Here is a 27,330-nt window from a genome sequence, read left to right on the forward strand (position 1 = left end):
TGAAAACAGTACGCTAGGTGAAAGGAGCCAGGCACAAAAGCCCACGTATTACAGGATTCCATTCCCATGAAATGTCCAGAACAGGGAAACCCATAGATTAGTGGTTGCCTAGGGCTGGGAGGGAGGAGATTCCTAAAGCATATGGGGTTTCTTTGGGGGCTGATGAAAATGCTCTAAAATTGGCTGTGGTGATGGCCACATTTTAGTGAAAAAACTAAAAAATCATTGAACTGTACACTTTAAATGGGTAAACTATAATCTCAATAAAAATGTTAAAGATTTTGGGACTTCCCTGGTGGCACAGTGGTTAAGAATCCGCCTGCCAATGCAGGGGACACGGGTTCAGTCCCTGGTCCGGGAAGATCCCACATGCGGCGGAGCAACTAAGCCCGTGCACCACAACTGCTGAGCCTGTGTGCCACAACTGCTGAAGCCCACGCACCTAGATCCCGTGCTCCACAACAAGAGAAGCCACCGCAACGAGAAGCCCGCGCACCGCAATGAAGAGTCGTCCCCGCTCGCCACAACTAGAGAAAGCCCGCGCACAGCAACGAAGACCCAACACAGCCAAAAATAAATAAATTAATTTATAATTTAAAAAACTGTTAAAATTTTTGTAAACGCCTAAGTAGTATATGTTAATTATAGAAAAGTTAGAGAACACAGAAGAGTGAACAGAAGAAAACCATTTAAATCACCTCCATCTCCCCACCGAGAGAAACCATGATAGTGCTGGGTGATTGCTGTTCCACATACTTTTCCTTTTTTTTTTTCCTAGTTGATACACAATGCTGTGTTGGTTTCAAGTGCACAGCAAAGTGATTCCGTTATATATATATATATATATATATATATATATATACACACACACATATATACGTACATATATATATTTTTTTTTAGATTCTTTTCGATTATAGGTTATTACAAGACATTGACTATAGTTCCCTGTGCTATACAGTAGGTCCTCACTGTTTATCTCTTTTATATGTAGTAGTGCGTATTTGTTAATTCCAAACTCCTAATTTATCCCTTCCCACCCTTTTTCCCTTCGGTAACCATGAGTTTGTTTTCTATGCCTTTGAGTCTGTTTTTGTTGTGTAAATAAATTCGCTTGTATCATTTTTAAGATTCTACCGATAAGTGATATCATATGGTATTTGTCTTTCTCTGTCTGACTTGCTTCACTTAGTATGATCATCTCTAGGCCCATCCATCCACATACTTTTCCTATGCGTAGGCAGACCTATGTTGGATTTCATGGGAGTGAAATCAGCTTGTGCAAACTGCACGGCAAGCTGGTGTTTGTGTTTTCTCCAACACTCCAGCCCATACATCTTTGCATCTGGCAGATCTGCTTCCACCTCTCCAAGGGCCAGGCTCTGCTGAGGTTATTCTGGGCACGAGCATAGGCCTGGGCTTCTGGCCTCCAAACTTCCCAGGGAACTGGAAGCAGGTATGGACCAGCCCACCCCCAGCGCCTCCCGCCTCGCCTGGCCTGGGCGCCACGGGTGACAGGCAGGAAATTTATGAGCAGTTGGAGCTGGCGGCCCTTTGCTGAGGGCAGGAACACGGCGTGAATCAACGACCACACTGTGTCCAGGCTGGGAGGGCTCTCCAGGTGCCAGGAACTGAGAGTTGCAAAGTTAGAGCCAGAGCCCCTTGTGAGCCAGGAGAATCCGCCTGGGGACCATGAACTGGGGGAAAACTTCGTTCAGTCATCAAAGATTTATTGAGTTCTTCCTGTCAGCTCTGACAGGCGTCAGGGTTGGAGGCCCTGCCCTGCAGCAGCTTACAGTCTAACCCCAGGGCAGAGCAGAAACCACCAAAATGCTATCCTGGTAGATGCTGTCGAGTCACCTCTTCCCCCTGCCCCCCGCTGTGTCCCTCCAGGCCACTCGTCAGAGAAGTGAATATGATTGCCAGGAGCTCCCGGCTACAGGGTGCAGATAGCTTCCTGTGATGCTAGGAGGACGTCCTGCCCTGCCGGCCCAGGTCAGGAGCAACAGTGGGTCCAGCAGTCTAAACCGCTCGCTGACTGGGGCCAACATTTATGTTCAAACCTCAGGGTCAGTCAAGGACATACAGAAGAACTTTCCTAGCTGTAGGAAACAACCACTGAGTAACACTGGGGACCCCTCCTGTGCTAAGATGCTGGAGCTGAAGCTGGGACCCAGGCACCCGGGCCAGCACTAAGAGAGCACCGTCCAGTCCCGGGCGTCCCCTCTGTTCCAGTACAGCCTTGCGCGGAGTACTTCCACCCACGGGAACGGAGGCTCCAGGAGGGCAGGGTTCTGCTGGCTGTGTCCCTGCTGTGTCCCCAGTCCAGGACAATGAGGCCTCCAGTCCAGCTGCCTGCCCCGAAACCCACCTCACTGCAGTCTGGGGAAATGTGTTTCCCCTCTGAAGCCTCCAAGCACTTCATACCGACTCCTCCTACACCCCTCTGTGCTCGAGTTATGGCTGCTGCAGCTGCCATCGCCCACTTGCTCCCCCCACACGGCTCCACCACGGGCTCCTGAGACAGGGGGCCAGGTCATCCTCCCAGGCCTGGGGACAGTAGTCCGTGAATCGGCTGAGGGCGGCCTCGTCCGGAGCCCAACACACTCCTTTGCATGTGCGGTTGTACAGTCCTTGGGAGGTGCTGTCGCTGCTTCCATTTTGCAGACGGGGAAATGGAGGCCCTCGGTCACACGCTAGGATGCAGCAGAGCAAGGCAGACCCCTCAGTCCCTAGAGGATTCAGCTTCTTCACGGGCAATCGGGACTAGAAAGTCCTCAAGCCACCCCCCAGCTGCCACCTCTCTCGGTGCTAAGAAAGCCTCAGCCTTCGTCCCCTGGGGCCTAAGGGAAGGTGGGAGGCCCGGCGCTTGCAGAGCCGGGCCAGAGCTCAGAGGGAGAACCCACGCCTGCAGGGGACGGGCAGGGAGACCCCAGGGGCCGCCGGGCCGACCCTTCTCGGGCTGCAGGCTGACCATCTCTGCTTCTCTCTCCGTGCTCCCGCCGCGTCTCTCTGTGCCAGCTCTCTCTTGGCCTCCCCTCTACTTCTCTCTCCACGTCTGTCAGCCTATCTGCCTTTCTTGGTCCCCACCTCACCCCACCCACAGCACAGGGCACGGCAAGGGCCGAGCTGGCCTGGGTGAGGCCTGAGGCCCAGCTGCTGCAGCTTCCCATCTGCTCCCCGTCCTGTGAGGTTGTCCAGCCAATTCCACTTCGCTGCACGCTGCCCTTCCAGATCCCAGAAGCTCAAGGAGCTCCTGCCCTTGCCCCATAGCCAGAGAAGGCACCCGGGCTGGAGGGCAGCAGATAGCTGGGCAGACACGTGGCCCAGCCAGGTGAGGAAGGCCCTGCTCCCTGGAAGCGTCCCTAGGGCCCCGACTCATGACCCTCACACACGCCCCCCACCCCCCGCCAACACTACACATATACACACACCCCCAACCACAGTGTCGGGGGTCCCCGGGGGCCCCATCATGCTTCTGCATATCTCCGTGCCTCCCCTCTCCCCAATCCTTTTTTTTATTTAATTTATTTTGGCTGCATCAGGTCTTGGTTGTGTCACACAGGATCTTCGCTGCAGCACGCGGGATCTTTAGTGCTGGCCCGTGGGATCTAGTTCCCTGACCAGGGATCGAACCTAGGCCCCCTGCATTGGGAGCGTGGAGCCTTAGCCACTGGACCACCAGGGAAGTCCCTCCCCTCCCCTCCCCAATCCTTATAGCAAAGCGACAGCAGGAGTGAGGGGGCATCAACCAGACAAGCCAATTCATGCTGAAGTGCCGGCCCACAAGCTTTTGCAAAGCCCACAGCATGTCTTCAGGAGACCCCCAGTCAGAGTCTAGCTGTGGATAGTTCAGGATCAGTGGAGGCAATAATGGGGTGTCTGGGAGAGGCCACCAGGCCCCTGGACAAATGATTTCTGAAAAAACAGTGTGCAAACCCCTCCTCTGGCCCCTCCCATCGTCCCTAAGCCCCTCATAGCCAGACTCTGGAGCTACCGTGGGATTCAGGAAAGGGCAGGACATCTCTGATCAGGGCTCTTTACTCACCACCACCCTGACCGTCAGTGACACCACAAAAGTACCGGGAAGAGAAACGGATCTTTCACCCACACACACACTTAAGTGCACGTACATACGCTCCCTGACGCACAAGCACCCTCACGGACGCAGCGCAGCGGAGTGGCTAAAGGTGCCGGCTGTGGCATCACACAGCCTCTGTTTGAATCCTGACTTCCCCATTCCACCAGCCGTGGGACTTGGAGCACTGACGTCACCTCTCTGTGCCTCGGTTTCTCCACCTATAAAATGGCAATAATAGTAGTCTACTGTCTGAGGCTGAAGAGAGGATTAAAGGTCACAAAGGCTGCGAAGCCAAGCACTCAGGGTGAGGCAGCCACATGTCAGTACACACACGTGTGTATGTATGTGTGGGGGGGGGTCTCCCCCCATTTGCATGTCAGCTCCTCAAGGCAGGAACTGTGTCTCCCCATCAGGTGGCCAGGGCCCCACTGGGGACACGGCAGAGAGGAGCTAGCTGCCCACGAGATAGTGTGGAAGGCAGCTAGAAACACGTCACTTGCTTGGGCTTTCATGCTTCCATTCATTCGGCAAGCACGTACTGAGTGTTCAGACTGTGCCCGGCTCCATTCGGAGCACGGGGGGCCCCCCGCAGTGAGCAAAACAGACAAGGACCCCGACCCGCCCAGCGCTGCCCCCGCAGGAGAACAAGCCCCTGAGCAGGAGTGACTTTCCCTAGAGAAAGGAAGCCGTGTGTTTTCTGTGCCCAAACAGCTTGGACAGGTCCCAGTTCCCAATAATTGATGCACTTCCCTGCATTCTCCGTCAGACGCTACTGGATGAACTTCAGCTTCCCCTTGACAACTCAAGGTCAAGCCCGGGAATGTCAGTCTACAGAGGACTCCCCAGGTCCTTGAGGCTCCCGGGGCCCCTCACCCCGACACTAAATGGCTCCAATCCCTTGGCTTTTCTGAGCCCCTGGTGTTGCCCTCTTTGTTCTCTGTTTCCTCCCACGCCATCAGGCCACTGGCTGTGATTCTGGGGGCTGTCACTGCACCTGCTCCAGGAGCTGGTCTCCTGGTTGTTTCTGCTCAGCTGCTCTGACCCGAGCCTCCAGGGAGGCAGGCTTGTAAGAACTGTGCACAGAGCTAAGCACAGTGGGCTGCGAACAAGGTCCTGCAGGGCTCTCCTGTGAGCTTTCCTGCCCTGGCTTTGTGTCGTTCAGCCTGAGTTCCAAAGGGTGGGGCCTTTGTTTTGTTCTCCAGAGTGACCCAGCACCTAAAACAATGCCTGGCACATAGTAAACACTCAAAACTGTTTATTCTTAAATAAACATACAGCGTCCTTCGAGCTTAATTCATCTTTTTCTGCTTCTGTTGAATAAACGAACCACCACTGCGTGTAAACGTGGAGGGGGTGGGTGGGTGCCAAAGTGGATCCTGACCCCTGGGGGAGAGGGGAAGTTCTGAAGCCCTTGAAGACCTCCGGGCACCTCCCCAGTGCCAGACACTCAGTCCACCATGTGGGAGGCCCTCCGTCTGATCCTGGCAGACAGTGCCTACAGATGCCCCAACAAACCTGTGCACATACACACACACACACACACACACACACACGCACACACACGCAGCAGAAGGACGGACTCGGTGTCTGCTGCCTGGCAACAGAGTCAAGTCCACCCAGTCTAAGTCCCTGGGTGGGGAGGGGACACTCAAGGTCCCTCTTCCCACCTTCCGGATGGACAGCAGTGTCCTCCAGGAGCCCCAGTGACTGCGTAGTGCAGCCAGTTGACGTAGCCCTTTCATGGCCATCATTTCCTTGAACCCTCCTCACCCATGGACATTTCTATCCACGTCTCATGAGGAAAGCGAAGCTTGGAGAAGGCAAGTGCTCGAGCTGACAGAGCTCATGAGTGGCTGCGCTGAGACAGACCCGCGTCACTGCTAGACCCCCTCACCTTGGGAGAACAGAGGGCAGTGATGGTCTAGATTCGGAAGCGCTTGTTTCACGGGGCTGGATGAGCCTAGGTCCTGCCCGGCCCCACCCAGCTGTGTGGCACTGAGTGACTTCACCCCCCGGGTCCCAGCCTCCTCGTCTAGCTCCCATGGTTAGTGACGTGGATCTCAGGAGGTCACTGCAAAACTCAAGAGGATAAGAGGCATGAGAAGGCTCTGCAAACTGAAAAGTACTGTGCAGAGGAACCAGGTCACCAGTGGCCTAGTCACCTAGGTTCCCTGAACCTCAGTGCTGTCAACTGAAAACAGGGCTACTGGCCCTCACTTTGCGGGGCTGGGGGTAGGAGTAGGCAAACTCGCAGAGATGGGGTTCTGACACTGTGGTTGAGGTTATGATGACATCCGTCAGCCCCATTGGGAAGAAAACCACTCTGTCAAAAATCAGGGTCAACTTTCCAGGGATGAGCCACGTGGCCGTTTACCCTACTGTCCTCCCAGATGAGAGGCCCCAATGTCCTCCTCAGTTTCAGGGAGAGCACCCCTTCTTCCAGGGCAGGTAGGGGATGGCTGGACAGGACTGACTGAACTGGTGAGGAGAAACGCTCTTCCCAGCAAGGCCCTGCCCTGCCTTGGATGTAGCGTGTGGATGAAGTACTCAGTGCTGTGGCAGCCACTGTGCAGTCATGAGGTAAAGACCAAGAAAGAAGCCCGAAGCCTTAGCATCACCAGAGCCTTGGAGCCAGGGAACAGTCTCCTCACTTCACCTTTCCTAACTGTGAGAAACAGGAGCCCTGTTAGTTTAAGCTGCTGCTAGAGGCGTTTCTGTGATCTGAAATGCAAAGCTTTCTGCACTGATTCAAGGCAACAAGAGCCCAAACTCCCCAAACAGGAGCCTGGGGGAGCCCAGGGGCACTTCCCTGTCTGTGTCCTAAAGCCCCTAGTTCACGCTTCCCTAGAGTCTTTGCCTTCAGCTCAGGAATATTCAGCCCCAGCGTGTGTGGATTTTCGTGGAAGGAACGCTGTGCATTACTTGGCAGCCTCCTCTGTGCCAGGAGCTGGGACACAAAGATGAAAGGGCTGACAGTCTAGCTAGAGAGGTGTCCTAAACACACATTGTGTGACATAAGGTAATGTAGTATAGAGTTTTAATATCACATAATTTATCAGGTAACATATCACCTAAAAACACAATAAAATGAGCTCTCAAATATCACATAACGGAGTATCACATAATATATCATGACTTCATACTGTATCATAGGATGCGCTCCTGAATTAGACTCTACACCCCCCTATGGTAAGGGCAGGGAGGTGGCCATGCTATGGGGCCCTGCGGTGGAGGCTGGGGTAGGGGTCAGGGAGGGCTTCCAGGAGCAGGACTTAGCCAGACAGACAGGGTAGAAGGGCATTCCAGGCAGAAGGGACGGCGTGAGCACAGAGGCCAAAAATAGCCCCTCTGGGCGAGGAGTTCTGCGTTGATGGAGTGTAAATTGGGACACCGGGAGTGACCGGCTGGAGCCAGGTCACTTAGGGGGAGGGGCAGGTGCCCTGTAAGGGAGTCTGGCCTCTACCCTTGGCCTGTGGAGAGCCCCTGAGGGGTCCTGAGCAGGGGGAGTGAGGCAGTCAGACCTGGCTTTCAGCAGAGCTGCTGGGAGGGGCGCAGGTGGGTATGAACCGTGCCAGGGAGCAGCTGGGCGGCAGGGCCAGGCCCCAGGTGGCCGTGAAGTCTGGGCAGAGAACTAAGCACCGTGAAGGCAGGAAAGGCTCCTGCTTCGCCCTCTAGAAACGTTTATACTAGGAGGTCAGGAAGACAGGGATTTATACCTTCCCCTAGAACCAGCCTCCAGTCTGCAGGGGGAGGTAGAAAAAGGACAACCAGGGCCTGCTGGCGCCCCCTGTGCCAGGCGATCCACTGTGCCAGGGGCAGGGGCTCAAGAATGGGCAGTGGGAGGGCAGCCCTGCCCTCCATTCTCCTCCCACTGCTCCTCTGGAAGCTCCAGGTCTGGAAAGCAAGTTCTGGTCACTGGTCGGACCCCACGTCATCACCAGGGGCCTGGGGCCAGCGGCCACGCCTCCTTCCCCAGGCCCTCCTCACCTTCGGCTCCACGGGGACCAGCTTCTCAGGCAGCAGACACGGGAGGGAGGACAGAGTTCACAAAACAGTTTCACATCCTTTGTGCCACTGACCCCTGGATAGGTGGGCAGTCAGGCTGGCATCTCCCGGATACGACACTTGAGCAAGGCCACCCAGCTATGCAGGCCCCTGGGCAGAGACGAGACCAGCCTCAGAGTCCAGATAGGTAGCTGCCCACCCAGGCCTTAGCAGGGAGGGGGGACCTCGGCCCATGCCCAGCCCTGCAGACGGGGAGACGAATGGCCCTGAAACTGTGATAAACTTATATATATTTTGTCCTGCCAGAGCTGCCACTTCTCCAACCGAAACTGGGAAGAGAGGAGAAAGGAGTGAAGTACGGCGCCTGAGTAAAGCGCAGAAGAAACGCCCTCCGTAGCCCGAGCCTCAGCGTGTGAGGACGGGCCACCCACGGCGATGTGGACGACAGGCTTTTTCCACTGCCGGGGTGAGGGGCAGCCGAGCTTCTGGGTCTCATGGGACAGTGCCGGGGCAGGCAGTGAAAAAGGGGTGCCGGCACTGAGAAAGGAAAGGGGAAGCCCCCAGTCCCCTGCCCCTGCCCCGTGACCCCCCATGAGGTCACACCCATCTGACACCTGGGAGGTGTCCCTCTCCCCACCTCCACCTGGCAGCCCTGGGCCTGACTCTCAGCTCCCCCTCAGGGGTCCAGGGGGTGTGAGGAAGGTGGCCAGGCCTTGCCCTCCCCTCCCCACCGCCGCCAATGCTGGCCTCCCAGCTGCCAGCCCTGCCCCAGCACAGCCCAAGGGCCCCACTCAGGCCACCCGGTGACTGCTCCCAGGAGGTGCCCAGATTCCAGGCAGACGTCTCCCAGAAGTTTCTGGCGGTGGCGGCGGTTCTTAAAAAAGGCTTCCTGTCATACTGCAATCAGCTGGGGCGCCAGGCGCTGAGCGTTTCATTAATGCCACTGCTCTCCCAGAGCGTCTCCGTGTTGCCTTCCGATGTGTTGACGGCAGTCTCCACGCCCTCTCTGCCCCCGACCCTCCCTCGGGTTGACGACTTTCTGCTGCCCTGCCCACACTGTGCCCTCCCGGGCACCTTCTTTCTGCCCCGTCTCCTCCAGCCCGGGTTTTATGACAACAGTCACTTCTAACCGCCTCCCATTTTAAGAGCTTTGGGAAGGAAAAACAGTTCGGCAGCGTCCAGGATACCTAATTAGGTGGCCTTCAGGCACCTTAGAGGAGGAAGAAAAGTCACAACTGGTGCAAGAAGGGGAAGAAACACCATTAAAAGAAAACAAGGGGAAACCAAATAAAGAGCGGAGATAAAGAGTCGGGAGAAAACAGCGGCGCCTGAGAAACACGGATTCCAGCCGCCAACTTTTACGGCGTCCAGCCCTGTTATTCATAAGCGAGTTTCCTCTCTCACAAAGGACCTTTTGCACGGTTTTCCCTGCTGCCTCCAAACCAGCTGCTTGTGCTGTTGTATCCTGAGTGATGATGAGGCTCTGAAAGGGTTTTTTGGGAACAGATGGCCAGGGGAGAGCTGGGGAATGTGCCAGCAGAGCGCTGGGCGGGCTGCCAGGGCCTGCGGTGACTGAGTGCTTGGGCTTCCAGCTCGCGTGCTTTCCCTGCCCTCTGCCCTCCGTGGCGCCAGCAGGCCTTCCCAGCGAGCGCTCGGAACATCTGGAGTCTGGGGCTGCCAGGAGGGGGGGCCGCGGCGGCCGGGCGGGGGACCCTCTGTTCCAGCGGAGCTCCCAGGGCCTCGCCACCAGGCCCGCCTTGTGGAACAGCTAATCAAAACCACAGCGCCCGAATGGGAACCAGGCGCGCTCCCAGCTGCAGCCAGAGGCCGCCAGGGCAACTTAACCCCGTGTCAGGCCTCGCTGGCGGCGGCACTGGGGGCGGGGGGCTGCTGACACCACCACCCCCACCGGCCCGGCCCACCCCTTGCCACCCTCAGCGGTCTGTGGGCTCCCCGCGGCTCAATGGAGCCTGCAAGCGCCACAGCCTGGCTGCTTACATAAGAGCTGCTGCTCCTGACAAGGCCCTGCACCCGCATTTGCTGGGGGTCTCCGGGCTCAGGCCACCCTGCTGGGCGGTATGTGAGCTTCAGGGCCCGGGCGCGGCTGAAGAGCTCGGAGTTTGGAACCAAAGAGACACGGGCTCAAAGCAGCTCCACCACTTCCTCGCTGCATGGCCTTGGGCAAGCTACTGCCCTTCTCTTGGCCTCAGTTTCCCCTCCGTGCAATGGGGAAGTGGTGCTAACTTGTGGGGTCAGCATAAAGGGTAGAGATAAAGTATGGGAGGTGCTCGGCACGCAATGGGCACCCCCCGCTCGGTCAGCGCGACTGTTGGTGAGAGTCTGTTTATTAGCATTATTACCACGTACAACCACACGTTATGCATGTTCTTTGGTATGAATCCGTGAACTTTGAAAGCCCAGGGATTTCTGGACTGGCTAGGTGCTCGCCCCCCTTTAAGGATGCAGGGCCAGGGGGTTTGCCCCGAACGCCGGACAAACAGGAGTCCCCCATTCAGAATTATTTGCCCTTATCTGCCCTTTGTCTGGTCATTCATCCATTCCAGGCACTGCCCTTTGCTGAGATGATCCTTCCTGGGATTCCATATGAAGTTGTTACCTTGTGGCTGTAAATTCCTGAGATTTCCCTTCTGGCACTGAGAAAAGGCCAGCCCTTTCTCATACTGGATCTCCTTTAATCCTTCCAGCAAGGTGGCGAGGAAGGTTTATAAGCTCACACTTTACACACGAGAGAACGGGGGATCAGAGAAGTTAGGTAACACACCCAAGGTCACATGGGTAGGAAGTACCAGTGCCATGATTCAAACCCAGGTCTCCAGCGCCAAAGCCTACACTTCCCCTACTTCGTGGTCTTGCCAAGGGTCTCCCTGTTGTATGTGCCTTAAAGTTAAATGACAGCACCAGAGAGAACTGAAAGGAACTATAGGGTTCTCTCAACTCAACACCCACCTGTAGCATCCTGGACCACTGAGCCTCTGAAGGGGTTTCCAGAGGGGCACTGGCTCGAAGAGATGCCCTGGAGGTTAGAGCATCAGAGGGGACTTTGCACGTCTCTGACTTTCTGAGCAGGAGAGGTTGGTCCCTTCTCACTGTCCGAGACCCCAAGTTTTCATTCATACACAGCACGGTGGGGAGAAGGGTGGGGTCTGTGAGTGCGTGTCAGTGGGGGAGAGGAGGAAGAGGTGAAGACAGTGTGAAAGGAGAGGGGAAAGCAGTGCCCCAGTCTCTCCCCCACCTCGGGACCACCTGGCGAACAGCAGAGGGCCAAGTTCTGTGTTCCAAGGAAGCTAACCTGGGGGGCTCCCCAGCCCACGACCCCTCCATCCCAGTCCCTGCCAGCCGTGTGGACTAACGGTGTCAACCGAGAGAGGAGAAACGGCAGCTGAGAGAACACTCCGTGTTAGAACAAACAGCTGGCGACAAACGTCTATGTAATTGGAATGCCAGAAAAAATAAATTGCATCCATTTTTATGACAAGAAGGGAATTTAATGGTGGTTTCCCACCCACCCCCCTTCTTTCCCAGCATAGACGGACTCCATGGGCTTTGAAAGCACATGGTATTTAACTCAGTAACATGGCTCGGAGGATGTGGAAACAGGACCTCCTCTCACCACCCCATTTCCATGCGGGGGGCGGGACAGGGAAGTGATAGGAGCCCCGGGCACCTCTCCTACTGGCCAGTTCCTCGGGCCTCTGAGCCTAAGATTCATTGTTCCTGGGACAACGTCAGGATCCACCTTGAAGGGGTGGCGGGAGGAGTCAACGGGGTGATCTGTCAGAAGTACTAAGCACCCAGCACCTCGCCTGGCGTGGGATCCAGGCTCTAAGAACGTCAGGTAGTATCAGGATTCTCCGGGTGCACTGCACTGGGGTCCCGACAGTCTCTGTGAGCAGCTTTCAGATCTGTGTGAAATGCCCGTGATGGGCAGAGGGGAAGGGAGAGTAAACGCCTGTTGTCATTGAGACAGAAAAAGGAGCTGAGGTCACCTCAGTTCGGAAAGTCTGACCAGAAGGGGCCTTAGAAATCACTTCTGGGGTCAACTCACCTTACAGAAGTGGAGACCAAAGCCCCAGTGGGGGTGACTGTGTACGTGGCATGTGGGGACAGAGACAGGACAGTGTCCCTCAATGGGGACTCTGGGGATGCAGGAGACCCTGCACACGAGGGGCTGGATCCAGCCAGAGCAGGAGCTGGAGACTGCCTCACATACTCTGGGGCTCCGGAACAGACCACAGAGAGAGCAGGTGCCACCAGGTCCTGTCCGAGGCCTGGTTTCAACCACCCAGACAGAACCCTCTCGGCTCCCACTGACCCCCCAACCCAAAACCAATGTGCTACCTCAGCTGGCCCCCAGCACCAAAAGTACAGAAGTCTGCACCCAAGATGTTCTTCCCAACAGGGGTCCGGCTACCCTCGAACCTGCCATCACCACGAAAAGCCTCCCCTACCCAGAAAGCAGCAGGAAGAGAGAAGATGCGGTCGAGCTATGCCAGCCTCACTGCCTCCTCTGGCACTGGACCACCCACAGGGTGAGAAGCAGCCTCTGGACTTGCAGAGCCAGCCTTCCCTGCCCAGCTGGCACACACGGCTACAGCCACAGCTCTGGGGTCACCAATCGGTGCCCAGGTGTCTGGTAGGGCCCTTAGCTCAGCGCACCGTAATGGACTTATCTCTCCCCCCACCCCACCCCCGCCAACCTGGGGCCTGTGAGAAACCTGGGGGCAGGAACCTACTGGCCATTTACCGCCAGGGCTTAAGCTATGCCATCAGTGCTAGTAGCTGCTGCCGCTGTCATTATTATTATCATCATTATTCACTGGAAGGCAGGGCCCTAGACTGTGGGAAACTGCTCGTCTCCTATCCCGCAGGCCCGGCAATGCCCACCCTGCCCAGGTGTGGAACAGTTCTGCTTCTCTTCCCTTCTCTCCTCCTCAGAAGCTCCCAGGAGTCGCTGCTTTAAAAACAGGAGCTGCGGAAACATGGCCCAGAGCCAGGTGCTTAATGTGCATTATCTCCGGCTGCAGCCGGAGCTCGAGCTGAGATCTGCAGAGCCCTTCCACTCCTCCCACCTGTCTCTCCGCTTGGCAGCCTCCGACGAGCCTCTCTGCACGACCAGGGCTTCCAAACGGACCCTGGACCCTCAAAGTCACCTCCTGTGAGGTCCAGATATAGAGGACTCACCCGTCAAGGTCCCCACCCCCAGCAAGGAAGGGCTGAGACGGGCAAAAGGATGTGCCTGGGGCCTAGAGGGTAAGGAAAGATCACTTTAAATCCCACTCTTAACACAGGTCTGGAGGGACAAGGCAGCTCATCAGGGAACACTGAGTACAGTCTGTCAAGGCGGTGTTCTGGAAAAGGGTCGCCCAGCCTCTGGGGCACATGAACGGTGAGAGAGCCGCGCTCCGTGGGACAGCTCAGAGCGCCATCAGTGGCACTGGTGATGACCATTTATGAAAGACTTCCTTTCAGCTGGTCACTGACATCAGCATCGTTTTCTAGTTTCTTCCTTTCTTTATCCTCCATTAGAATGTAAGCCTGACTCACTCCCATCCCCAAACCCTCAGGCCGCCCTGAATGGCTGCAGGGGAGGGGCAACAGGGGCTTGATTTGAGCCTCACATCCACCTGCCCTGTCCACAGGGACTAGGGAGGGTCAAGCCCTCCCCATCGCAAATACCCGTCACAGTGCCCACGTGCTGAGGATGGGATTCCCCAACACGGAGCTCACTGCCGCTGCTCGATAGACACTGAACGAATGAATGTATGAACAAATGAAGGAACGCGTCTCCAGGGACACCAGCTCCCTTGGTTCTGGTTAACAAAAGGATGGCCTATCCCAGGCACTCAGGGCCACTGGGCGGGTCACTGAAGTCCACCCCTGAGGGCATCCCTGAAACTCACCTACCTGCATGGTGAAAGATGCAGGAAGGCACACACACCAGGAGTGGGGTGGTGCTGTGATCCGCCAATCTACCAGGGCAGTTACAGGGCCCAAGAGGCCTCAGATGCCCCAGCAGCCCCAAGACCCTGTCCCATCCCTCCCTCTAAGTCCTCTGGGCAACGGTGGCTGTGCAGGCATGGTCCTCGGGAGACGGCAGCCTCAGGACAGCCCGCTCGGCAGGAAGGGCTGCAGGATGCAAGGGGCCCCTTGCTCTTCAGAGGTGAGGCAGGACCTCTGCTCGTAGAGTCAGACTAGAAAGGGCCTTGGACATCTCTGATGTTTCCACCATCCCCGTTTATTGAGGAGAAAACTGAGGCAGGAAGAGGTAAAGAAATGGGTCCAAAATGATACAGCTAGTAGGTGGTGAGCCAGGCCTTGAACTCAGGGCTGTTTGATGCTCTTACCCACAATCTAACACCTCAGTCTCCCAATCTGGACAAGGGGGAGGCTGGACCAGATAGTCTCTAAGGTGTCTTAGATTTGATGTGATTTCAGGGGAAGCCAAAAGCTCGTCTCTGCTGGGCATCATCACCCCACCACCCCCCTTCTTCCCCCTCACCTCCCAAGCGTCTAGTTTCCTCCCCAGCCCAGGGCACTTGCTCCAATCAAAGAACAGGGAAGGAGGGGGACCCAGCACTCTGGCCTTTGGTGGCTGACGGGAGGACTTGGGGAGGGGGGAAGAGGGGCAGAGATGGGGGAAATGGCGCCTGTCCATCCTGCCCATCCACACCTCCGACCGACCACCACCGAACGCCAGGGGAAGTTCACCGAGAGTTTACAACCCTCCTTTGTCACCGAGCGCTGCATGGGGCCATCAATCACGCCCTTAATTTACCCGCGTCACCTTCCAGAGGAAAAGCCGCCCTGCGAGCAGCCAGTGGCGCTTCCTCTCTCACCCACTTGAGGAAGATTTCATCTAATTGGTCCACATTAAATCACTCCCAGGATCGCAACGTGCCATCACCGCAGCAGCGGCAGTGGCTGGCGGTGGGGACGTGCCGGGGCCCTCCCTGCTGTGGGCAGGAGAGTCCACAGAGGGCCTCCCTGGCTGGAAGCCTCTTGAAGGGGCCCCTGGGAAACCTGGAGAACCCAGAGAGGGGCCTCCTTGAAAGGGGGGCTGGGGGAGGAATGTCAGGGATGCGGGGAGGGGCCGGCCAGGAAGGAAGGAGGAGGTGGTAGGAAGGAATGAATGGAGGATGCCAGAGCCACTTGGCTACCCACCCCCCCACTCCCCATCCCTGGATGCCCAGGGGAGTCAGGCATCTCTAACCACCTCTACCCTCTTCATGGATGCAGACTGGGTCCCACCCTCTGTCTCTCTCCCTCTAGCCTCGTGGGCACAGAGATCCAGAGGGTTGCCATGAGCCTTGCTCCACACAGCCTGGCAATGACCCCCAACTGGAAATGCTGGAAGTCTAGGCCATCTGCGAAGCGAAGCTGTGCCCGACATCTTTCCTCCCGCCCGTATTTCTCCAAACACATCAGGCTTTGTACAGGCTGTTCCCTCTGCCTCAGATACTGTTCCTGCTTCATCTGCCCGGTGACCTCCTTGTTGTCCAGCTCAAACACCACTTACACAAAGATGACTTTTCCAACTCCCTTGGGCAGGAGAGGTCACCTGTCCCTCTCTGCCTGGCCTTCCCCTGCCCCAGCACAGGCCTCCAGTGCCTCCTTTCCTACACTCTTCTGCCCTTATCCACAGGCAGGAGGGTCTCTGAGCATCCTGTGACCTGCAGGGGTGCTGCGACCATACGTGTATCATTTTTATACCCCTGCCCGGCAAGTGCGGCACATGGCTGGGGCTCAGCAAATCTCTTCAGAACGAATGAATGAATATCACGTGCCTTAATACGCGGCCTCAGGTAACCCACAGGCCAAGTCACATTACCAAAACACACCAGAGGGCTCTCCTGGGCTGTTACCAGTTCAGGAGATCTCACCCTGATATGACATCCATCAGGGGTCGCATGGGGGATGCATCCTAAGAGCACGTAAGGCCAGAAAGAGCTTCAGAGATAAGCTGTCCTCCTCATTTAAGTGATGAACACACGCAGGCCCAGGGTGACTGTCCCAGGTACCCAGCAGCCCCGTTCCCAGGAGCAGAGTCACACACAGTCCCAGGGGTCTGAGGAGCCCTGAAGCTGGCACGAACCCCAGCAAAGCTCCTAAGGGCCGAGCTCACCGGTCCCTCTGGAAGCCCAAGCTCCCGTCCCCACCTCTCTGTCTTCCCAGGAGGCTGCCGCCTGCGTGGCTGGCACGTACCTTGCGCTTCTTGGCGCGGCCCTCGGCCTGCAGGGTGCGGGTGCAGCGCTGCACACACTCGGAGAAGCTGAGGTTGCTGTGGTCGGCGCTGTAGTCCAGGTCGGCCAGCCGCGCCAGGGACAGGATGTAGTTACAGGCGATCCTCAGGATGGCCAGCTTGGACAGCTTCTGCCCATATGAGTAGCATGGCACCTGGAGGGTGAGAAGGCGTCAGGAGGGGCTGCCAGGCTCTCTGCTGAGAACGGCCTGGGGGCACCTCAGCCAGGCAGGGGTAGGGCCCCTCTCACGGACATCTGCACCGCCGGGCAGGGGACTGCAGGGCGGCAGAGGTGGCCCATCGAGTCCCTCAACCCGGATTTTATCCCCTGTTCTGAGCACCCGCCGTTTCCACACTCACCACCTTGGGAGGCATCCACGTTCCCACGTCACAGGGGAAGAAACCGAGACTTAGCTCTTGCCCGAACGTCAGTGCGCACGAAACACAGTGAGTTCCCCCAGGACAGAGCTCCACCCCCCTCCCTCCCTGAGAAGGAATCTCTCAGAGAGAACCGACGTTTTTTAGCTCTGAGGGTCTATTTACTCATTCAGTGGCACTTGTCTTGCTGGGCACTTGGGGTCCGACCACAGATAATAACTCGGGTCTGCCATCAGAGAACTTACACTCAAGAGGGATGTTATAACGTCAGAGCAGAGTTAGGTGCCCGGGACTCTGGGAACAGACCAGAAGCAAAGTGTCAGTGCTCAGCTGGGGGGCCCACACACGATTGGCTTTCTTTTGCTCTTCTCTTTTTCTTTCCGCCCTCTGGACCTGGGGCGCTGCTGGGCATTGCAACAGGACAGCCCCAACCAGACTTGACAGCCTTGACGTTCATCACCAACTAGACACTCACTGATGGCACAGGGATTTGTATGCGTGAAGCGATGGGGTCTCTAACATTGTCCACCAATGCTCCTGCTACTTGAGCAAAAAGCTACAAAGACTGCAGCAGAGTTCTGTGTCGTAACACGGAGACATCACCACAAAGTCCACCCGACAGGTGCTAGCCAGTACAGCTGCTCTGACGCGACGTTCACCTAAATGGCCCAAACGTGCGCTGCAGCCAAGGCTGCGGCATCCTCCTCTCTACGGCTCTCCAGGATCTACACGCAGCGTCCATCCCCACCACGGATACCTGGTACTAACCCTCAGCCCACAGAGAGTGGGGCGCCTTGCAGGGACCACTCAACAAGCACGCCGGGCACTGTTCTGAACCAGCGGTTCTCAACCAGGGACAATGTTGTCCCTAAGGGGCAGCTGGCAATGTCTGCAGACACTCTTGATCGTCACTACCGGGGAGCAGGCGGGGAGGGGCTACTGGCCTGCAGAGGCCAGGGAAGCTGCTAAACATCGTACAGTGCTCAGGATCCTACGGTGCCTCCACAGCAAAGAATGACTCAGCCCAAAACGTCAGCAGCGCTGTGGTCGAGAAAGCATGATCAAGAGAGCCGCTTCAGATGAGGACCCTAAACGCGTCAACATCTTGATCTCACGTTAAAGCTCACTTTGTCCAGCAGCTTTCCCTGACCTCCCACCCAACCCTACCCCGGGGACTAGGGCTGCCGCCCCTTGCTGGTGCTCTGATAGCCCGCCATCTGTCCTTAACTCCTGATTACTGGAACTCATTTAATGGTCAGTCTCTGTGTGAGCTGTCAGGGGAAGGCCTCTGTATGCAGAGCCTAGCCCTGGTCCTGCCCATCACCGGCCTCCAAAGGGTTTGTTGACTGAGGGAATGAATGAACAAATGAACGCTCTCCCTCCATATCTAGCAGGTGACTCCAGAAGGTTTAGAACTGGGTTCAAAAACCGTTCTCTCTCTCCCTCTCTCCCTCTCTCTCTCTCTTTTTCTTTTTGGCCACACCGCTCAGCTTGTAGGATCTTAGTTCCCGGACCTGAGATTGAACCCGCGCCCCCTACAGTGGAAGCATGGAGTCCTAACCACTGGACCGCCAGGGAATTCTCAAAATTCTCTGAGGATAAAGATTTAGTTATTTGGTGCAGAGGTGAAGCTCATACACCTTTTGGTCACCTGGGCTAACTCCTGGCTCTAGCTACAAACCCTGGGCAAGAGACATAACCGTTCTGAGCCTTGGTGTCCTTGTCATATAGCTAACAGGACTGACCACAAAGCGTGGTAAGGACTAAAGGAGATGGCATATGCGCTGCACATAGTAGGGCCTGATACAAGTCAGTGACATTATTACGGTGGGTGTTGCAGAGGGTCTCTAAAGAGGGTCTCCAGAGAGGGTGAGAAGCAGGAGATCTGGAGCCAGGACATACTGCCTGCTCATCCCCCACCCCCTGGGGGTCCTGAGACCACAGGCCTGAGGTGAAGTTTGCTGTCACCTTTCAAAAATCCTCTAGCACACATATATATGGAATTTAAGGGGAAAAAAATGTCATGAAGAACCTAGGGGTAAGACAGGAATAAAGACACAGACCTACTAGAGAATGGACTTGAGGATATGGGGAGGGGGAAGGGTAAGCTGTGACAAAGCGAGAGAGTGGCATGGACATATATACACTACCAAACGTAAGGTAGATAGCTAGTGGGAAGCAGCCACATAGCACAGGGAAATCAGCTCGGTGGGAGGGGACCGCCTGGAGGGGTGGGATAGGGAGGGAGACGCAAGAGGGAAGAGATATGGGAACATATGTATATGTATAACTGATTCACTTTGTTATAAAGCAGAAACTAACACACCATTGTAAAGCAATTATACTCCAATAAAGATGTTAAAAAAAAAAAATCCTCTAGCAGCCAAGGAGTTGCCCTTCACCAGGCCAGGAAATGCAGGGAGGGGCAGGGAGGTGACACAGGGACCACCAACTCCTGTGCATTCCCCTTCCCCGTCCCAGTCCTGGCCACAGCTCCAAACCCATCTGAGAAAAGCCTGCAGAACAATGCACGTTGCCTGTTCTCATCCAGAGTCCAGAGAATCCTGCTTTATCAGCCTGAACAAATGAACAAGGTCTGTGGCACAGAAAGGTTCCCTGGGGCAGGGGCATGGGTCTCAGGGACCAGCCTAGCACCTCTGCCTCCCCTGCACCCAGGGAGGGAGTGCCTGCCTGGTGGAGGCTCTGGACACCGGGCACAGCTCTGTGACACAGGCCCTAGTGTGTTGTTACCCAGAGGCCATGCTGGGAGTTACCCAGCTCTTTGAGCCCTGGGCCCTGAGCAGCTGGGCTTCCCTGCCAGCAGGGAGCAGGGATCTTGGAAGGGATCTGCACATGGGGATCCAGGGTCATTGCGGGACGACCGAGCAACAGGTGAGGCCAAGGCTGACCTAGGGGCTCCCGTGCCAAGTTCTGATCCAGTTTTGCCCCAGATTTGTCACTCTGTCCCACTGCTTGTGTCAAAGTCCGGGTCTAACAAGAAAACCATCTATTGAGGGGGCTGCCCTTGTGGCGCAGTGGTTAAGAATCTGCCTGCCAATGCAGGGGACACAGGTTCAAGCCCTGGTCCGGGAAGATCCCACTTGCCACGGAGCAACTAAGCCCATGCGCCACAGCTACTGAAGCCTGCACGCCTGGAGTCCATGCTCCGCAGTGGGAGAAGCCGCCGCAATGAGAGGCCCGTGCACCGCAGCGAAGACTGGCCCCTGCTCGCCGCAACTAGAGAAAGCCCTACGTCACTCTGCAACGAAGACCCAATGCAGCCAAAAATAAATTAAGAAGCAACTGTGGAGTTTAAAAAAAAACCAACCCATCTACTGAGCTCTGGTTGTTTACCTGGCACCGTGGTCACTATTCACAGGTAGTTTCAGCCCATTGAAACTTACCCCCAAATAAAGATTGTTACCCCATCTGCACATGAGGAAACAGAGAGGTGACATATTGGGCCCCAGGTCACTCAGCTAAGACCCGGTTGGAGCCAGAAGCTCGTGTGTTTATCGCCCAAGGAAGGCGGGCTCCCCAAACTCCCACCAGGGGCTTGGCCGCTGGGCTCTCCAAACTCCCACCACCAGCGGTGGTGATGCTGGTGCCCACGGCCCAGGATGCAGGAGCTGGGCCCCCAAAAGCCCAGCTCAGAGGCACCCTGGCCTATGAGGATCTGATTCTAGGAGGTTAAGGTAAGGCAGAAAGAGCTGGTCTAAATCCCAAACATCGGGGTGACTTTGGACAGGTAGCTTCACCTCTCTGAGCCTCAGTTTTCTTATCTGGAGAGCGGGAATAATGCCTGGGTACCCTGGATGACTGTTGGAACTAGGTCATCCCCTTGCTGTTTCTTGTGATCTACTAAGGCCAGGCAGAGGGCTGGGTATTGTGAATATAATTCATCTTTCGACAGCGCCATGAGGTAGAAATGACGACTTCCACTTTACAGAGAAGCATTTGATGCCCAGGGAGCGTAAGAACTTCCTGTATCTCTCAGCTGATGAAAGATGAGCTGGGTCTTGAACACACACCTTACTTAGCGGGGCTCTTTCCAATCAGCCAGAAGCGATGGCTTGGGGGTTTGGATAAGCATCTATAGCCTATGGTGGGGAGGTGGGCAGCCCCCCCTTCTGAGCAGGGGATGGAGAGTCCTGGACTCCACGGGACCCCAGCCTTAGTGCATTACCTCTCTGAGCGTCCACAGCGTGGCCCAGAGCCCAGCCATCCCACCACCTGCCGGAGACCACACAGCAGTCATCTGCTCAGCCTGGGCAGGGGACAGAAGCCAAAGGAGGCAGCAGGGCCGCTCGGCTCCAGCTACCGACAGGCAGCAAATCTTCCTGTAAAGGAAAAGGACCTGCCTCATGCTCACCTCACAAGAATCGTTACGCTTCAGAGGAGCAGGTGCAGTATGGGGATTTTTCACCAGGTCCCAAGTGCCCCTAAAAGATTCCATCCCACCTACCCCAAGCTGGACCCTCTCCTGGCTCCAGCAAGTGGGAAAAGGCAGGAAGGGCACTGGCCTGGGATTCTGAGGACCTAGCTCTACTCCGGGCCATCCACGTGATCTTAGGTCCGCAACCATAGGGGACCTCAGTTTCCTCACCAATAAAATGGGCATCAGAATACCTGCTACCTCAGAATGGAATCGCCATGGGCAGATGTAGGGAGGCGCTACAGAGAAGCAAAGCCAGGAACCAACCAGCCAATGCAGGGGAGGCCTGGAAGCCCTCCACCCTCTTGCCTCTGTGCCAACTCCTACCCCACCCTTCAGACCCAGCCCAAGACGCCCACCAAGACTCCTGGACCCACACAGCTCCAACATCACTGCATCCCCGGCACACAGCCGAGCACTTGATCCCATCTGGAATTTTTCTCTAATCGGCTCATGTCAGTGAGTGCTGGCTCCCTGGGATGAAGCCGCTCTACACAGGCTGTTTAAGGTCCTTGTCAAGTTCTATTTAAACAAAATCCCAACCTGCTACACAGCAACGAGGCTGGACCCTGAGAACCTGGGTCTGAGTGGTTAAGAGCCACGGCCCAGGGCCAGACAGGACAAATCCTGGTCACTCACTCCACCTCCGTAAGCATCCCCATCTGTGAAATGGGAAGGCGGCACGACAGGGCCAGGTAAGGCACCTCGCCCCGTGCAATGAGGCTCAACAAGCTACTGTCGTGGTGACTGTGGATGCGAGGGGGCAGGAGAGAGGTTTTTATCACCCTCTCCCATCTGGATGCAAGCAGGTCCGTCCTCCATTCCCTGAGGAAGGGGGTTCAGGTTGCAGTGGGGCCATGGGCCCCTGGCATCCTGTGGCGTCTGAGACTGAGGGAGGTGCTGGGCTGGGGGTACCATCCTCATGCCCCCTCCTGGGCCATCCTGAGTTCACTTGCTGAGGACCCCCTGGGACACTCCAGGGGCAGCAGAGGAGGGGCCCCTGGTTTGGTACTTCAGCAAGTCCTGAGGGCTGCTCCTTGCTGCCCCAGGCCTCTGCCTGGCTCGGCTGCCATTCCTCCATCAATGCTGAGAGGAAACCTGCATAGATCTGCACACACACCAGATGCCCCGAGGGTGAGCACAGCCTGTGAACCAGAAGGTTCTGCGGGGGAGGCCGAGGCCCACAGCTCTGGCCCCTCCCCTCACCCGCCCAGCAAGGCCAGGCTTTCCCTTGGACCCTCTCCCACCCGGCCTGGAGCAGCCCTGCACATGGGCCAGGCCCAGCTATGCACACATGGCCTTCACGTGAGGCGGCGGGGAGGGCCCCGAGCAGCTGGGCTGGTGGCATGTGCTGCGGCCTGACCATCTGCCCCGCATACGCACCCCCTGGCCCCGCTGCCGGGGGCCTCCCTCTCCCCCACCTGCACTTCTCATGGCCAAGCGGCCCCCCACCCCATTCCCTTCCTGGTTGAGAGCATGACGGGTTGGACAACACAGAAGACTGTCTGGCTTCCCCCTGCTGGGGGTGGACAGCTCCCGGGTGGTCACCAGGCTGAAGAGCGGGGCCGTCAGGAGCCTGGGCCCTGGAGCAACTCGCTGACTCCGATTCGAATCCAGGCTCTGCAACGACAGTGGCACACAGCCACGCAGGCTGTGACTGCACCACGCCCGGGAGGGCGCCGGCACCCCGGAGCCTAGTGAATGGCAGGCCGGGGAGGCATGCAGTGCAAACCCAGGAGGCCTCATGCGGTGGCCAAAGGCTGCGAGACCTCCACCAACTTACAGAAGTTCCCTGAACCTCGGCCTCACCATCCGTGAAACAGGGGTGGGAATGAGGGCGGGGGGATGGGGGGGTGGAAACGATACCTACTTCATTAAATGAACTAATACGCGTAACACGCTTAGCACACGACCCAGTACAAAGGAAGCATCTGATAAATGGCAGTTTCTATGATTCTTATTAAAATGATTACAGAATTCTTATTTCTACATCTGTCAAGGCCTTTGCCCAGCCCTGAGGACGTTGCAGACGTTCGAGAAATGTTCATTCCTCCTACGGCCCCCATTCCTTTCTTCATGCGCTCTCTGCAGAGAAGCGCTGTGTGAGGTAAGCATTAACACCGTTTCCCAACTTTAGCAACTGAGGCTCAGAGAGGGAAAGTGACTTGTCCACGGTCACACAGAACGCATACAGCAGAGGTATAACTCAAACTCCGGCCTCCGGACTCCCCGCCCAGTGCTCTTTTCACCGTACCAGGAAGCTGCTCAGAGAAATGAAGCCCCAGACCAGAGCCACAGCCCCAGACCTGACCTCGGTGATGCAACAGCCATGGCCTCATTTCAGGAAGAACCATCCTTCTTCCTCACCCTCCTTTCCCAGGGTCCATTTCAGACAGTCAAGCCTACGCCTAGATCCAGAGTCACAGCCTGCCTGGATAAGGGCACACACACACACACACACACGCACACGAGTGTGAGTGTGTATTCACGTGCGCACTTTCTACAGGTGGGATACTGAGGTCCAGAGGAGGAAGGAGTGCCTCTGAGACACAGGACTTTCCCCATCGGATGGAGGCTGTGATGTGGACATGGTGAGTGTGCCCTAGCGATACTTCTTTCCCTCGCAGACAATAGACCGGTGCCCACCAGCAGCCTTTTTGGGGAAGGGACAGATGGACTGGGCAAGGGGGCGAACAAACCAGAGGAGGCGCTTCTGATCACGCATTTGTGTGTGCTCTTGGGCACTAGTACTGATTGTGTGTATAGGTACAGCTGTTTGTACCTGTGTGTGTGTGTGTGTGTGTGTGTGCACACTTTCTCCCTGAATTTGTCCCTCTTATATAGAACTTCCGCACAAGAAGGGTGGAAGGGAAAGGAAACCACGATTAACCATCTCATCTCAGAGAGTCAGCCATGTGTACATCCACCTTCCGACTTAACAATACTGCGAGCGCAGGGCCCACAGCGCTGATACAGCTGACATTGTGAGAAGCATTTGGCCAGGCGGGCATTCCAGAAACTTCTGTCACCTTCCCTAACCCACTAGGTGATCTTGGAAGCGTTTCCTTCATTCTTTCTCCAGGCCCCAGTTTTCCATTCCATTAAATGGAAAGCTAATTCAATCGACAGGGATGTTAAGATCAAATAAGATGGAATTTATTACTGAAAGAAGTTAAAGCCACTGGACAAATGAGATGTAGTTGAACACACAGAGACCCTGAATACTTTCTCGGAACTGAAAGAGGCAGCTGGAGGAGTAAAAAGGACGCTGAACTGTCAGTTAAAGGACCTAGGTGCCAGCCCTGACCGTCCTCTCACCAGCTGTGATGCTCTGGGCACGTGGCCTCCCCAATCTGAGAGGGGTTGCCCTAGCTGCAAGGTGAGCAGGTGGACAGTCATCTCTCTGCCATCTCATCCTTCCATCCTGGGCGGTAGGTAGCAGGATGCCCTCCAGGCTGCCACCCTCTGACACAGAGCCACTGCCTGAGGGTGAAACTGAATTCTCCACTGGGCCCACTGCCCAAGGTCCCAACTGTCTATGACAGTTATCTGACTCCTCCACTCCACTCCACCTCACTGACCAATCATCTTACTCAAGCCCAAATGTGACACTTTGGCTCAAAAGTCATAGAAACTCTTTTCCCCAGGAGTTTAATTCCCTTCCCATGGATGGACACAGGCACCTTCCCTGCCCCACCCACAGGAGGAAGAGGAGAGTGTGTGATCCAAAAAGAAGATCATGTTTCCTGAAATCCTTTGTTGTTGGCTAAAGCCCAGAGAGGGTAAGTAACTTTCCTGAAGTCACACAGGAAGTCAGCTGCAGAGCAAGCAAAAATCCTGACCATTCAAACCAGTCACATCCACCCCCCCTCCAACCCTTCCCCACGCCCTGTGTGGGCTGGGGGCAGGGGGCACTTACCACACTCTTCTTAGATCTCCGCTCTGTGAAAATGCCCAGCCTAGAATCCCGGGGCAGTCTCAATCTTGTCTAAGTGGAATTGTAAAACTGCCACTCCCCACTATGGGTAACTCTTGGACAAATATTCTTTCCCATCGGCCCCAGAAGACAGTGTCTGGTGAAGACAGCCCCCACCTGCCCCAAACTAAGAAGCCCCTAACCCACCCAGAACTAGTTTCTGAAGATTCCCCGAACCAATCAGTCCCCTCAGCAGACCTGCCTGCTTCAGCATGCGGCGGGCGGCGAACGGCAGCAGTGGAGGGGATCTCCTGGAAAGGCCCTCTCCAGCCAATTCCTGAGGCCGCCCCTGCAGAGGGGGCTCAGGCTTGTACCCCGGGTCCTTAAGGGACACCAGGAGCGAGGGGTGCAGAGCGCAGAAGCAACCTGAGTTCAGGGGCATCCCTGCTGGGAGGTGGGGGCTGAGGAGGTGCTGACAGGTTCCCGCGGGCTGCGGGGCCCTTATGTTCTGGCAAAGCCAGGACCACCCCTCCGCAGCGTTCCGGGCCTCCAAGACCACGCCAAATTGCCAGAAGAGTAAGGGTCTTCCCCCTTTCCCCGCCGGAGACAGATTCCCACATTGCCCCTCTCCACTCCCCACCGCGCCCAAGGGACCCCGGGAGACGAATATTCGCTGCCATAAAAGTGAACTATGAGGGGTGAAGTCAGACGCGCAGACAGGGTCACCCCAGGGGGGACGGGGGTGGCTGTAACCAGGGCGTGCCCGAGCCAGAGATCTCGGACCTTCACCCCGACTTTGCAGACTAAGAGCCGTACCAACGCTGTGGCAAAGGTCACTGCCCCAGGAGGACCCAAACCTGTCTGGGCCCTGGGGCCGACCGGGCGGGGACAACTTGCCGGTTACCCACGCCCTCATCCTCCCTAAAGTCCCCCAGCCACTTACCCACCCACTCCCGCAGTCATACCCGGGCGCAGTGAGGGTGTGTGGCTGGGAGCCGGTACCTGCTTCCTGAGCGCCTCGAAGGCTGCGCTGATGGTGTGCACCCTCGTCCGCTCCCTGGCGTTCGCCAGGAGCCTCCGGGTCTGCTGCAGGGCTTTGATCTCGGAGGAGGCGGCGGTAGCTTCGCCTGGCCGTTTCCTAGGCGACGCGGAGGAATCCGGGTGGTTATTGTAAATTACGTGTGAAATTGACGAGTAAGAACTTTCCCCAGGGCGCGTGGGGGGAGCCGGGCGCACTGAGGGCTCCGGGGGAGCAGGGGCCGCCGACGGCGTGGGGCGTGCTGGCGGTGCGCACAGCAAGATGCGGGGACGTAGGCCGGCCTCCCGGAAAGGCTGTGCCTCGGGACCCCCAGGTACCTGGCCCTGGGGCGCTGGAGGCGGCGGCGGTGGCGGCGGCGTGGGGAGTCCCGGCCCCACTGCGCCCAGGGCGAAGCCGCGTTTCCGCGCGTCCAAGACCTCCGGAGCCCGGGCGCCCCCGCGCTCCCCGGCCGTGTCCGCGCCCCCACCTGAGGGAACGGCCGGCGCCACCCGGGCTGGCACCGGGGCCGGGACCGGCTGCAGCCGCTGGGTCCTGTCCCGCAGCCCGTCGGTGGCGGCGGCGCCGTGCTCGGGCGCTTCCAAGTCCAATCGGAAAGTTTTATAGCCGTTCGCGCGCCGCGCCGGCTCCTTGCCTTTCCTCTTGAGCTTCTTGAGGCCGTTCAGCTCCTTCACACACACGGTCTTCCACGGCCCGTCCTCGAGAACCGGGATGTGCTTCATGGCGCGGGCAGCGCGCAAGGCAGGGGCGTGGGGCTGCCCGGGAAGCGCGCCCGCCGCGCTCGCTCTACACGCTGCGCGCCGGCTCTGCCCGGGCGGCCGCGGCGCTCAGCGCCTCGGAGTCTCCAGCTCTCCCCCTGCTCGCTCCCTCCCTCCCTCCCTCCCTTTCTCCCCCTCGTCCGGGGCAGCTGCGCCGCCGGCTCCGCGAAGCCGCCGGGCTGTCCGTTCCCGGAGCGCTCAGAGTGTCATCTGAAGTCGCTGCCGCCGTGCCAGCATTTCTGGAGAACGCCCGCTGCGCTCCATCTGTGTTTGTTTAGCCTCAGTTTACACAGAAGCCCAATTCGCGAGATCAGTCAGCGCCGCCGCCCGGAGAGGAGGCAGCTCCCGCCGCAGCCTCCCCAGCCCCGGCCGCCCGAGCCGCGAGCGCCTTTAAAGAAACAGGAAGCATTTTTCAAAACAGCTGGGCTGCTGGCCGCCTCCTTTGTCCGCGTCCTCTCCAC

General features: G+C 57.1%; 1 protein-coding gene across 1 annotated transcript in view; it reads right to left on the minus strand.

The window, feature by feature from the left end:
- ATOH8 (atonal bHLH transcription factor 8) overlaps positions 1 to 26,969 on the minus strand; it is a 34,331-nt gene extending 7,362 nt beyond the window's left edge. The window contains exons 1-2 of the mRNA XM_060027718.1: positions 26,078 to 26,969; positions 16,310 to 16,501 (exon numbers count right to left, since the gene is read on the minus strand). Coding sequence (XP_059883701.1) covers positions 16,310 to 16,501; positions 26,078 to 26,833 — 948 coding nt within the window. The 5' untranslated portion in view covers positions 26,834 to 26,969. The remainder of the gene's footprint in view (positions 1 to 16,309; positions 16,502 to 26,077) is intronic.
- Positions 26,970 to 27,330: the final 361 nt, after the last annotated feature.

This window comes from Delphinus delphis, chromosome 12 (genome assembly GCF_949987515.2).
Source record: "Delphinus delphis chromosome 12, mDelDel1.2, whole genome shotgun sequence".
NCBI classification, from domain to species: domain Eukaryota; kingdom Metazoa; phylum Chordata; class Mammalia; order Artiodactyla; family Delphinidae; genus Delphinus; species Delphinus delphis.